The 13,375-nt window shown below is 58.5% G+C and overlaps 1 protein-coding gene and 1 long non-coding RNA gene across 4 annotated transcripts in view; both read right to left on the bottom strand.

The window, feature by feature from the left end:
* The window catches only part of DVL1 (dishevelled segment polarity protein 1), a 39,619-nt gene that overhangs the window by 2,746 nt on the left and 23,498 nt on the right, over positions 1-13,375 (bottom strand). Inside the window, exons 2-15 of one of the 3 annotated variants that reach the window (XM_007481079.3) lie at positions 11,363-11,432; positions 11,071-11,192; positions 8,285-8,397; positions 7,695-7,827; positions 6,945-7,038; positions 6,782-6,851; positions 6,275-6,414; positions 5,417-5,493; positions 5,259-5,326; positions 4,866-5,015; positions 3,904-4,035; positions 3,311-3,478; positions 2,298-2,504; positions 303-347 (exon numbers count right to left, since the gene is read on the bottom strand). In XM_007481079.3, the coding sequence (XP_007481141.1) occupies positions 337-347; positions 2,298-2,504; positions 3,311-3,478; positions 3,904-4,035; positions 4,866-5,015; positions 5,259-5,326; positions 5,417-5,493; positions 6,275-6,414; positions 6,782-6,851; positions 6,945-7,038; positions 7,695-7,827; positions 8,285-8,397; positions 11,071-11,192; positions 11,363-11,432 (1,555 nt within the window). In that variant the 3' untranslated portion in view covers positions 303-336. Of the gene's footprint in view, positions 1-302; positions 348-2,297; positions 2,505-3,310; positions 3,479-3,903; positions 4,036-4,865; positions 5,016-5,258; positions 5,327-5,416; positions 5,494-6,274; positions 6,415-6,781; positions 6,852-6,944; positions 7,039-7,694; positions 7,828-8,284; positions 8,398-11,070; positions 11,193-11,362; positions 11,433-13,375 lie in introns of those variants that run through there. The other 2 variants (XM_001362227.4, XM_001362317.4) reach the window with 2 other exon arrangements.
* LOC130453927 (uncharacterized) lies at positions 8,405-9,304 on the bottom strand. The gene is made up of 3 exons (XR_008911594.1): positions 8,820-9,304; positions 8,681-8,733; positions 8,405-8,649 (listed from the first exon to the last, which is right to left on the bottom strand). It is a non-coding gene; the product is annotated as an uncharacterized LOC130453927 (long non-coding RNA).

Raw genomic sequence — 13,375 nt, 5'->3', positions numbered from 1 at the left:
TCTGCCAAAGGGGAAACAGGCACCACGTGAGGGAACACTGTACCCGCCATGCCCATCGGGAAGGCCCTGCTGGCAAACTCAGCCCCACCCCTGCTTCCTCTGCAGAGGGGCAGCCAGGAGCTATAGGGCCTATGGTCCAGGAGACCTCTGCTTGGGTTGGGGAAAGGGAAATGGGGGCTGGAGGGAGGAGAGAGCTCCTGAGAACAACACCCTCCAAGCCCTGCCTCTTTGGAGTGCCTCTGTCTGGGGTACGGGCATCTCAGGGGCATGCCATGGCGCCGATCTCATCAACAGGCTTACCCGTCCCCCAGAGGCATCCACTCCGCTAGGAGGCCTTCAGTCTAACGCTTGCTCAGCACAAAACAAGGGAATAATACCAAGTTATACATCAGGAAGCGCCTCTGGGGAGGCCTCCCACCCCACTCCTCTCTGACACTTGGCTCACACCTCCTCTTCTGGGGATACTTCCTAGACTGACCCCATTGACCGATCGCTTCATTCCCAGGTGACCCTTCAGAGGGGCCGCACGTGTGTGTCTTTGTATGCTCCCTTTTGCACACGTGAGGGTGGATCCTTACACTCAATGGGAGGCCCTGGTAGGTCATTATTCCAACTTCATTTTACAGATGAGGACACTGAGACCAAGTCACTTGATTCAGGTCAGAGAGTCTGAAGGGGCAGAAGGTTCAAACCCAGGTTTCTGACTACTCCTGAGCCAATTTTTTTCCCCAGTACAAGAAAGACTTCAAACAAGTGGGCTCACAGTCTCAAGAATTAGAGAAGCAGGGGACAGCTAGGTGGCTCAGTGGATGGAGAGCCAGGCCTGGATACAGGAGGTCCTGGATTCAAATGTAGCCTCAGACACTGCCTAGCTGTGTGACCCTGGGCAAGTCACTTAACCCCCACTGCCTAGCCCTTACCACTCTTCTGCCTTGGAACCAATACACACAATTGATTCTAAGAGAGAAGAGAAGGATTAAAAAAAAAAGGATTAGAGAAGCTTCCACAGTTGCCCCTGGGGAGTGTGCATCCTGGCCCGCAGGACACCCGTCCCTCTCTCCCAAGTGATAGATCCAGGGGTCTCTGTGGCCGAAGGACACCCCCCACTGGATGCTGGCAGCTACAACTGCACCAAATCTGCCCCTCTGCACTCAGCATCCCCATCTCTCAGGCTCCAATCTTGCCTTCCCTCTCCTCCATGCTCAGCTCCAGGACCAAGCCTTCTAGCTCAGTCCATCTCCTCCTCCATGCCCCCAACATTACTGACCCATCTCCCAATAGTGTGCCTGTCTTTAGCCTCTGCCCCTCTAGTCCATCCTGCTGAGGCCACCGGGCCTGGAAAGGTCACCCTCGAAACAAAACACCTCAGTGAAAAAAAATCAAGGAAGGGGTCCGGCGAGGGAGCACATGAGAAATGAGAGAAGGACCCAAGGGCAGAATTCCCATCTTCTGATGCTCTGTCTCAGGGGGGTTTTCCTGTCCAGCCCAGTGTAGACGGAAGGAGATAGCCTAGTCAGAAGACATAGCTTCAGATGCTGCCTTAACTACCGTTTCGTTTCCTCGTCTATAAACGAAGGGGGACTACCCTCGATAGCCTCCAAGGTTTCCTCCCACTCTAACACAATGCTCCTCCTTGTATGTGGCATGCCAGCCCTTCACGTCCCCAGAGCCACCAACGACAGGCACCCCAGCTCTGCATCTCTCCCACCGAGAGCCCTCCTCCTCAGTTCATCCAAGCTCTCCCTATCCTTCGAGGACCCGGCTCAGCTAGCAGCCCTCTTCCAAGAAGCCTTCCTGATGGTAGCTGGCCTTCGACTCTTCTTCCTAACCCTCCCCCCAGCAAGGCTCCTCCAAGCAGAGCCCCTGCCATGTTCACAGGCCCTGGGCACACACGGACCATGGCACATAGGGACATGAGAGCCAGGGGCTGGGGCTGGGGCCATGCTGCCCCTCCTGGCATCTCCACGGCACGGGGCTGCACACATAAAAGACTTGGAGAATACTCGCACGGGTGACCCGGGCATGCACAGTCTAGGTCAGCCCTGCACGCTGCCCCTCGCCCTGGTGTCACCCAGCTCCAGGGGCTACATCAGAGGGGGGTGAAGGGGTGTCCCGGGCAGGGAAACGTCCCCGATGACACTCAGCCGAAGAAGCCCAGCCTTCAGGGAGCGCATGGGGAAGAGGTGCGGGGCAGCAGCAGAAACAAGAGGGAGAAGCTGATGCCCAGGGGCCGGGGGAGCCTGGGAAGGCACGGCGGCGGTGGCGGGGTGCTGGGCGCTGGGCCCTGGGGGCCTCACCTTCGCTCTGCTGGCTCCCTGCACTCCCGCTCCCGTAGCTGAAGCCCGGGTCCTGGTAGGCAGGAGGGAAGCCCGGGGGAGGCACAGGGTAGGGGTAGGAATAGCCCTGCCCTACAGGCCACGGTGCCGCCGGGTGGGGGAGCGGGGCCAATGTGTCCTGATCCGAGGCCCCGCTAGAACCATTGTTGAGATTGAGGGCTGCCAGATCTGGGGAAAGGAAGCAGAGTCGAGAATGTGTCCAACGTCATGTCCCACTCTCCCCATTAGACTGGGCGCTCCCTGAGGGCATGGGCTGACTCTGTTTGTATCTCCGGGGCTTGGTACAGGGCCTGGCACACAGAAGGTGCTTAATAAACCCTCGTCCACTGACTTCCTGGGAGAGCAAGGGCAAAACAACTTTTTCCCAGCACAGGAAGCCAGAGACTAATGGACATTGAGGGCCCCCACCATCATGGTCCCTTCCCCCTCACAGCTCACTCCCCATGGAGCAGAACAGAAGACAGAACCCCAAGATGGGCCCTGGACACCTGGGTCCAGTTCCTGGCCTACTGTGGGCTATGAAACCAGTCCTGGGCCTCTGAAAATGAGGGGACGGACAGAGACCATTGCTAAGTGGCAGCTCTAGTAGGATCTGCTTCTTCTCAGGGAGTCCTGGCTCTGCCTCTATCTGATCTCCAGGGCCCTAGACTAGAGCCAAAGGCCGCTCTCCCAGTAAGAATAATGACAGGATTGCCATCATGACCGCAAAGCTTTACAGTGCGCAGAGTGTTTTACAAACGTTATCTCAGTTAATACTCCCAACAGCCCTGATTCACTCTATTTTAGAGATGAGCCAACTGAGGCAGGTAGAGGTTAGGCAGCCTGCCCGGGGTGATCTAGCAGGTGAGTAGCTGACGGGAAGCCTGGCCGTCTCAACTCCAGAGCTCCATGTGACACACGAGAACATGGAGGCAGAGAAGCTATTTGGGGGTGACTGGCCCAGGGGCTCCCCCCAACCTCCCGCCCATCCTTACTGCTGCATAAGTCCCCGAAGACATAGTAGCACTGCTCAGAGAACGTGATCTTGTTCACGGTGTGCCGCAGGTAGCCGTGCTTCAGCATGCTGCTGGCGTACTTGCGGGCCTCCCGCCGGTCTTTGAAGCCCTCCACATGTGTGTACAGCCAGTCTACCACATCAGCCCCTAGGAGGGAGCACAAGGGGCACCATTAGGGGCCTGTGGCCGGGTCTCCCCAGGAGGTCTCCAATACCCCAGGTGGGGCGGCTCAGGGGCACCACAATGCACAGAGCACCAGAAATCAAAAGACTCACCTTCCTGAGTTCAAATCCAGTCTCAGACATTTACTAGCTGTAGGAGCCTGGCTAAGTCACTTAACCCCATTTGCCTCCAGGAAAAGAAAAAATCACAGCAAAGCCTGCAGCCCTCCTTTGTTGGGCAGTTGTATAGGACCACCCCCCTCCCCCATCCCTTCGCGCACTCTACAGTTTGCTTGAAGTGTCATCCTCTCTCCTTCCACTACACCTTTGCCCCGGCTCTTCCCTCTGCCTGGAATGCCCTCTTTGTCAGATCTCAAGGGGCACCTTTCTCAGGGTGCCACCCACACTCACCGATGACCGCGTTCGAAATGGTGATTTTCAGCCACATCCGGTCCCGAATCTCCAGGCCCGAGTCCGGCAGCTGCATGACCTTCACGATGGCCCCCATGTCACTCTTCACCGTCAGGGGAGACTCCTCCAGTTCTGAAAGGGAGACAGGTCCCCTGCGTCCCTCAGCCTGGACCGCCGGCAGGGGGCGCCTCCCCTGCTTCCTGCTCACGCATGTGCAGGGCAGCCCTCGGCCCCGCCCACCAAGATCTGGCCGCCCCGGCCCCACCCACCCCCGTTCCTCATTGGAGCCGGATCTCTCCACACTCCTCCCAGGCTGGGAGGGGCACAGCTGGCTCTCGGTACCGCAACCCCACCTAGATCTTAGTGACTGAGGAGGCTCGGGTGAGGGTCCCCCCCGGGGAGCAAAGGCCGGGCCACGAGTGGGGGGCGGGTCTACAAAGACCGCGTCCACTTGCTCCCTCTCCCCCTCCCGCCCCTCAGTCCCGTCGCCCCGCCCCCAAGGAGCTTTGTGAAAGTTAGTCCTGTTAGTGGGGGGGCGGGGCAGGGCGGGGCCAGGGAAAGCCCCAAAGCTCAGCGGCGCCTCCCTCCGGGGCCCTGCGCAGGGGCTGCTGGGCTGGGGAGAGCTTGTGTGTGAATACAGGGGCATGTGGCTTGCCATGCAAAGGTGGCCCTGCGGGGCACAAAGCATGTACACAGCACATATATACACGTATACGAGCCTGTGTGTGCACATGTGTAGGCCACTGGGTGACTGTGAGCATGTGTGTAGGCAGGTTGCACACGGGTGAGCCCATGTGCCCGTGTGCACACTCCCATGTGTGGGCCAGTGTATAGGCCCGTGTGCACGCTCACACACGCCAGTGAGTCGGCGCTGGGGGCCAGGTGGGGGGCCAGGTGGGGGCCGGCTGGCTCGCTTGCTCAGGCCCTGCTCGGCCCCAGGGGGCGCTTGGGCCGCCACTTACTTTCTGCGTCAGGAATAGAGCTTGTTAGTGAGGAGCTGGTAGATGTGATGGTGCTCATGGAGGGGCTCGTACCGTAGCGCGGGAACGTTCCCGTCAGCGCCGCCGTGTGCGACAGCCACGCGGCCGGGTCGATGGGCCGCACCGGGTCAGCTGTGAGCGCCCCGCGGACGGAGCCAGACGGACAGACGGGAGGGGAGGACGGACACACGTGGGGAACAGAAAGGATGGGAGGGGCCGGAGAGAGAGAATTAGGCTGGGATCCATCGCTGGAAGCTCCCAATGGTCTCGAGGGCTTCCCCTCACCATCTCCAAGAAGTCTTCCAGTTTAGGCCGCGCCCCGCCGCCCCGCCCCATCGGCTCCGACACACCCACAGCCCCAAGGGCGTGGCTTACCCCGGGGGATGGTGAAGTAGCTCCTGGGGGTGGGGTCCCAGCACTTGGCCACCGTGAGGCTGATGGGGCTGAAGGGGGGAAGGGCGGCGTCACTCACCCGAGTCCCCCTCGACCCCAACACCCTCTCCCTCCGGCCCTCCCCAGGCTTCTCTTCTCACCCCGGCTTGGACACGATCTCCCTCAGGACCCGGACTGCATCGTCGTTGCTCATGTTCTCAAAGTTGACATCATTCACCTTTGGGGGAGGAGCACAGCAGATGAGGGAGGGGCAGGCAGCTGGCTCCCTCGCCCAGGGCTGAGGCAATTGGGGGTACTTCCCCAAATCCTGGCCCTTTGACCATGGACAGGTCATATGCTCCTCTGGGCCTCAATGTTCTCCTCTGTAAAATGGTGCAAGGACTGGCCTTCCTGCTGCCCCATCATTATTTGCCTGGCACTGCTGTGGGTCAGTCCTGTCCAACTCCCTGAGATCCCATCAGTTTTCTTGGCGGAGCCCCTGGGGCTGTTGACCTTTTTGTCTGTGGCTCTTTTCACAGAGGAAGAAACTGAGGCAACAGGGTGAAGTGACTTGCCCAGGGTGTCACCAGGCCAGGAAGTGTCTGAGACTGGATTTGAACTCTGGTTTTCCTGCCTCCATGATGGAGGTCCAGCCCTTAGCAACTCCTCATTGGCTCCCTCCCTCAGATTGCTCTCTGTATGCTGGCCTGCCGTGATGGCAAACCTATGGCATGTGTGCCAAAGAAGGCATGCAGAGACCTCTCTATGGGCATGGAAGGTCCCTGGCTTGACCAGCTTAGGAGCCTGGCAGGGGGCATGGCACAGGGTCCCTAAAAGGTTACAAAAGGTTTGCCATCACTGCCAGCCAGTGTGCTCATGGGGTCTGTGGGCCGTCTCCCCACTGTCTGCCTCATATCCTGAGCCCCCAAGGTAGTGCCTGCCTGGCATTTTGCTCTCAACCTCTCCCGGCTGGGCATCACCCAGATGCCTGGGGGCACAATGGGCAGGTGAGGTCCTACCTGCAGCAACATGTCCCCGGGCTCAATGCGGCCATCAGCGGCCACGGCACCCCCCTTCATGATGGAGCCGATGTAGATGCCGCCATCGCCCCGGTCGTTGCTCTGCCCCACGATGCTGATGCCCAGGAAATTGTACTTCTCTGGAGGAGGAAAGAAAAGCTGAGTCGGGCTGCCTTGAACATCCCCAGCTGGGTACTGCACAGGGGAAGGCTGGCTCAGAGAGGGAAGGGACATCTGGCACCCCCAGCCTAAAACTTCTTTAAACCAAATGGGGGGAACCAAAGCCCTGGGACACAAGAGCAGAGACCCAGGCAGACAAAGACAGAGGAGGCACCATGTTGGGGAGCCCAGCTCCAGAGACCAGCATGGGGCATCTTCTGCCTTCTTCACTCCCCTCTGCCTGCCTAGGACTGGGCCCCGGGAAGCCAGACCCAAGGAGGGCAGCAGAGCGGGGTGCCAGCTGGAAGGAGAAGGCAGGCTGAGCCTCAGAGCCCCATTCTGCCTTACCCATATTGAGTGTCACCGTGATGATGTTCAGGGACATCGTGGAGTCAGTGATGCTACTGAACGAGGAGGACTGTGGGGACAGAAAGGAAAATGAGTGGGACTAGGCCCTCAGCCCCCAACTCGCCCACCCCCCCCACTGTCGCCCACCCCCTGCCCTCCATACCCGGTCAATCTGGCGCATTCGCTGTTTTCTCCTCCGACGTTTATGCTTCCGAATGAGTCGAGATGACGTGCTCTGCTCAGTGGAGCTGCTCAGCCTGAGAACCCCAAGATCTCAGTGAGTATATCCTAGCTTCCTCAGGCACTGGTATCCCCAATATCTCACAGGCACCCCCTAACTAGAGACCCCAACATCTCAGTGTCTTCTAGCCCAACCCCAATCTGGGGTCCCCAATATCTCAATAGATATCCCCTAATTGGGACCCCAACATCTTAGTGAGTCTCCTAGACCCACCCTGACCTAGGAACCTCAAGATCTCAGTGAGTATATCCTAGCTTCCTCCTGCACTGGGATCCCCAATATCTCAAAAGGCACCCCCTAACTGGGGACCCCAATATCTCAGTATGTCCTATTCTACTTTGAGCTGGGGTTTCCAATATCTCTGTGGGTGCCCCCACCCTGCTCTGGGGATCTCCAACATCTCCCAGGATCTCAGCAGGCATTTCTCAACTCTATTCTGAGTCGGGGTGCCCCACCTCCTCCCCACCCTGTCTTAGATCTAGATATCTTCCATCCCATCCCAAGCCTTTGGACTCTATTATCCCTGTAGCCCAAAACCCAGCAAGCCCCGGATGGTGGGGATTCCTTGAAAGGACCCTGATGTGGGCAGCCCAAAACCAGGTGTTCATGCCAGGGGCCACTCTGGTGAGGCAGCCTGTCCCTGAGGTCTGCTCTGCCTGTCCCGGTGCCCACCTGCTGGTGTCTTCATCCTCAGAGTCAATGAAGCTGCTGGATTCCAGCTCGCTGCTCATCATGGTGGAGGCGCTCTCGTAAGTGCCCGGCTCTCGGCGACGCTCCAGCTTCGGGTGTCCATTGATCCGAGGGGCTGTGGCAGTGGGCACAGCGGTCAGGGGGAATGTCCCTGGGAACTTCTGTCCTGCAGCTACACTAAGATCTTCCAGATCTTCCCAGCAGCCCTCCTGCATAACTCCGTGACCCAGGCCTTGGAGGATAGCCGGCCCCAGGAGGCAGGGCCTTGCTGTCAAGGAGAGGAGCTCCTCTGGGAGTATCTCCAGACGCAAAGTTTAGTCTTTCAAGCAGCCAAGGCTTTGGCATCCCACCAGTTACCCTGAAGACCCTGGACAGATCACCTCATCTCTCTAGGCCTCGGCTTTCCTATCTGCCAAATGGGCCAGTCAGCCTCAAGGGGCATCTTTTGCAGGGGTCAGATGAGCTCTCAGAGATTGAGGGGTTGCTGGCTGGGAGACTGTGGGAGAGTCATTAGAGAAATCCCTTTTGGAGGGCCCCCCTGGGGGGAGAAAGGCCCCCCCCCATACTCTCACCATCTTCATGGCCCTCCCGATTCCGCCGCCGGTGCCGGTCCCGCCGGTGGCTGACCACAGACTCCGTGCCGGTCTCATTGTCCAGCCCATCTCGGCTGCTGGCAGCGTTGGGGCTGCGGGGAGGCCCAGAGGCACTGTTTGGATCCTCCGGCCTCCCCACAAGGCGGGCAGAGCTTCTGGGGAGGGTTCGGAGCCTCCTCCCTTCAAGCCCCTTTGAGCACCACTGGGGCCAGCCCAGGAAGTAGCTTATCTCCAAAGAACCTGTGCCCTGCCTGTGCCCTACCTGTGCTACATCTATGCCTCATTTATGCCTGCCTGTGCCACATCTGTGCCTCACCTGTGCTCTGCCTGTGCTACATCTATGCCTCACCTATGTCTACCTGTGCCTACCTGTACCTCATCTGTGCCATATCTGTGCCTCCCCTGGCTCTACCTGTGCCTGCCTGTGCCTCATCTGTGCCACATCTGTGCCTCACCTGTGCTCTGCCTGTGCTACATCTATGCCTCACCTATGCCTACCTGTGCCTACCTGTACCTCATCTGTGCCATATCTGTGCCTCCCCTGTGCTCTGCCTGCACTACATCTATGCCTCGCCTGTGCCTGCCTGTGCCACATCTTTCTCCCTTGTGCTACATATATGCCTCACCTGTGCCTGCCTGTGCCTCATCTGTGCCTCCCCTGTGCCCTATCTGTGCCTGCCTGTACCTCACCTATGCTTCACCTGTGCCTGCCTGTGCCCTAACTGTGCCTGCCTATACCTCACCTGTGCCTGCCTGTGCCACATATATGCCTCACCTGTGCCTGCCTGTACCTCATCTGTGCCACATCTATGCCTCACCTGCGCCCTACCGTACCCCATCTGTGCCTCATTTATGCCTGCCTGTGCCACATCTGTGCCTCCCCTGTGCTCTGTCTGTGCTACATCTATGCCTCGCCTGTGCCTGCCTGTGCCACATCTTTCTCCCTTGTGCCACATCTATGCCTCACCTGCGCCCTACCGTACCCCATCTGTGCCTCATTTATGCCTCACCTGTGCCTCATCTGTGCCTCCCCTGTGCCCTATCTGTGCCTGCCTGTACCTCACCTATGCTTCACCTGTGCCTGCCTGTGCCCTAGCTGTGCCTGCCTATACCTCACCTGTGCCTGCCTGTACCACATATATGCCTCACCTGTGCCTGCCTGTACCTCATCTGTGCCACATCTATGCCTCACCTGTGCCCTACCATGCCCCATCTGTGCCTCATTTATGCCTGCCTGTGCCACATCTGTGCCATATCTGTGCCTCCCCTGGCTCTACCTGTGCTACATATATGCCTCACCTGTGCCTACCTGTGCCTCATCTGTGCCTGTCTGTGCCCTAGCTGTGCCTGCCTGTACCTCATCTGTGCCACATCTATGCCTCACCTGTGCTCTGCCTGTGCTACATCTATGCTTCACCTGTGCCTACTTGTGCCTCATCTATGCCTGCCTGTACCTCACCTGTGCCACATCTATGCCTCACCTGTGCCTCACCTGTGCCACATCTGTGCCTCATCTGTGCCCTAGCTGTGCCTATCTGTGCCTTACCTGTGCCACATCTGTGCCTCACCTATGCTCTGCCTGTGCTAAATCTATGCCTCACCTGTGCCTCATCTATGCCTGCCTGTACCTCACCTGTGCCACATCTATGCCTCACCTGTGCCTTACCTGTGCCACATCTGTGCCTCACCTGTGCCCTAGCTGTGCCTACCTGTGCCTTACCTGTGCCACATCTGTGCCTCACCTATGCTCTGCCTGTGCTACATCTATGCCTCACCTGTGCCTGCCCGTGTCTTGTCTCCTTGTCAGACTAGGGCCCCCCCGAGGGCAGGGGGTGAGGGTGACCTTCTTCCCTCCCCCAGCACCTGGCACCCAGATGGCACTCGACAAATGTTTGTAAACTGAACTGTAGGTGGAACCAGAGGAACAGAGTTTGGATCCTAGCTCTGACGACTGAGCAAGACATCTGGGATTTTAAGGGTCTTGGTTTTCTCATCTATAAAATGAAGCAACCCAACTAGAGGCCCCTGAGGCCAGTGGGTGCCCATGGAGGGAACTCCAAGTCTATGGAAAGAGAACGGAGTGACCAGGCTAGCCACCAGGGGGCAGCATAGGCCAGCGTCTGAGATCTGTGTAACCTGGGGCTTCAGCAAGCCATCCTGCAGGCCACCTCAGGAAGTAGTAGCCCATGGGAATGATTGGGGAAAGAGGGAGGAAGGAAAAGAGGCCAAGCTAAGAGCAGAGTCCTTCCCCCATGTGGGACGGGAGTGGGAAGTATGAAGGCTGGGGGGCACCACCCTGGCCTGGAGTGACGGGGGAGCTGGGGGGAGGCACTGCCCTGGCCCACTACCAGGCTGCTTCCTATTAGAACGGATTCTTCCTGTTAAGCAGGAGCTGAGCTCAGCTGTGTCTACCCTGTGGAATGGCCTCAAGGGTTCTGAGCACCCCCAGATGCGGGTGTCCTAAGGCAAAGGGGCTCGCCCCACACCAGGCATTCCTCGCTGTGGGGGTGTCTGAGGTCAGGCCTCATCTGTACAAAGGAAGGTAGGGAGAGGCCGACCTGTCCTGAGGCCCCATCTATCCTCGGGGCTGACAGGTGTGATTTCTTTGGCCCAATAGCGATGGGCTGGCCCAGAGCTGGGTACAGGCAGGGCTGCCTCCCCCTGGAAGGCTCAGAGAGCACCTCGCCCGACTCCGGCCACACCGTCTGTCCTCTGACCCCCACCGCCCGCCTGCCCTCACCCCAAGAGATCAAGGAGGCGCTTACTGAAAGGAGGGTGGCCGGGAGTCCCCGATGCCCCCAGTCCGTTCAATAGGCGGAGGCAGGTCTGTGTGGCTCTCAGTGCACTGAGATCCAGCGTCCGAGTGGGAGTTCTCCGCCAGGACCAGCTGTAGAGGAATAGAGATGAGCCTCCCCTTGCCCCAAGCTCCTGATTTTGCGAGCCCCTGGCATGAAATCAGAGCCAATCCTCCCCTTCCCCCTGGCCCAAGACCCCCTCCCACCGCCTGTCCATCTCTGGATGTCAACCCCAGCCACAAAGTCCCTGGATCTCACTCACCCAGGAAACCACTCTTCCATTAAAACAGGGGAGCTTGGCATTGTCATCTGAAATCTCCTCCTTCACCACCCTGAGGAGAGAGGAAGCAGTGAGACACGAGCAACTATCTGCCCCAGCAGAAGCGAGCCCAGGCATCCTCAGCCCCAGGCCAAGAGGCAGCTTCTCTCAGCCCAAACGGGGCCACCATCCCAAGATAAAACTCTCCATCCTCCGAGCCTGGACCGCTCTTCCCCATTTCCACCTCCCACCTTCCCTGGCGTCCCGGAGTCCCAGCCCACACCCCAGCTCCTAGAGAAGCCGTCCTGAGCCCTCTGCTGACTATTTCCACTTTATCCTGCATAGAGGGGGGTTCGGCATGGTGTCATTGCCCCCTGCCCGCACCCTTCCTTTGATCCCCCTCATGGAGCAGTGCCGGCACACATGGGGCATGTTTTTAATGAAACACTGACTGTTCATCCCGCTGCAGCCAGGAGCAGGCGAGGCCTTCCCTGCCCTCTCCTGCCCTGCTCCGGGGGTATTCAGGGGTCACCCTTCTCCATCTGGCTCCTCTCCCCAAAATGAGGCCCTCTCAGCTGCTCATCCATCGGCCCGTCTGTCCAGGGAGAGTGACAGACCCAGCAGATCAAGGAACTGAGCGAAGTCTCTGGGGCAGCCCAAGCTCACACACCCCCCCATGTCACGTGGGAAGGGCCATTGGGGGTCATCTGGTCCAAAAACACCTCACCCCGAGTCTCATGACATCCAGAGGCCTTTCCTTCTGCAGACCACCTTATCCTCTCCTCCAAAAGCCCCTTGCCCTTCTCAGAGCTCTCAGGACACACTCTTCCTGCCTGTCTGACAGCTGGATCCTCTTCTGTTATCACAGCCCCTAACAGTGAGCCTCTCCCACAGCTCTCTCTCCTGGGTCCTCCCCTCCCTCTATCTCCTTCCCTTCTCTCTCCCTCCACCTGTTTCTTTGTCTCCCTCTGTCTATCTTTCTTCTTCCCTCTCCTCCTCACACCTCTCTCCCTCTCCATCTTTCTCCCCTCTCTCTCCCCTCCCTCCCTCTTCCTCTGTCCCTCCCTCCGTGTCCCTCATCTTTGCCTCAATGACCTCAGCTGTCCCTCTCTCCAGCTCCACATGGCCAACCATCTATGAGCCATTGCCCATTGGATGTTCTGTTGACATCTCAGACTCTGCCTCGACCAAAAGGGAGCTTGTGATCTTTCCTCCAAGACTTTCCTGTCTTCTGAACCTCCTTGCTCTTGTCAAGGGCCTCACCATTCTCCTAATCCCCCGGGGGTGCAAAGTCCAGCTCTTCCCCCTCCCTGTCCCTCTGCCCCCACATCCGGTCAGTGGCCGAGTCTTGTGGTGGATGTGGATCTGGCGTGTCTTCCCCCCACCCCAACTCAACAAACGCCAGTGGCTCCCTATTCTTTCTGGGATCAAATACAAAATCCTCTATTTGGCATTCAAAGCCCCTCATACCCTGGCCACCTCCTACCATTCCAGGGCTCCTCTGCCCACCTCTATGGCACCAGCCTCCTTGTTCTTCCTCAAACAAGACCCTCACACATAATGATCCGTATGACGTCTCCCCATCAGACTGTGTGGCTAGGACCCATCTTCTGCCTCTCTGAATGCCTCACACCGGGCCCACTGCCTGGCATGGAGCAGAGGTTGAATAAATGCTCGCTGGCATGACTTGGCTTTCTCCTCCCTCCTCACCTCCGCCCTCTAGAATCCTTCCCCTCCTTCAGTGGTCAGCTCAAGTCCCCCCACCTCAATAAGGCCTCCCATCCCCCAGGGACTACTCACTGCTTCTCAAAACTCCTTTTTGTTTTCCTAGTGAGACTTGGTACTTTGTTCTGCATATCCCCAGCATGCGGCACAAGGTGGATGCGGGGGCTCACCACCTTCCAAGATGGCCTGTTCCAATTTGAGGCAGCCCTAACTCTTGGGGGGGGTTTCCTGGTCTCAAGTAGACACCTGCCTCTCTGCAATCCACCCCCCCAATTCCTGTCCCTGCCCTCT

Source organism: Monodelphis domestica, chromosome 4 (genome assembly GCF_027887165.1).
Source record: "Monodelphis domestica isolate mMonDom1 chromosome 4, mMonDom1.pri, whole genome shotgun sequence".
Classification (NCBI taxonomy): domain Eukaryota; kingdom Metazoa; phylum Chordata; class Mammalia; order Didelphimorphia; family Didelphidae; genus Monodelphis; species Monodelphis domestica.
This window is presented reverse-complemented; position numbering and strand designations above follow the sequence as displayed.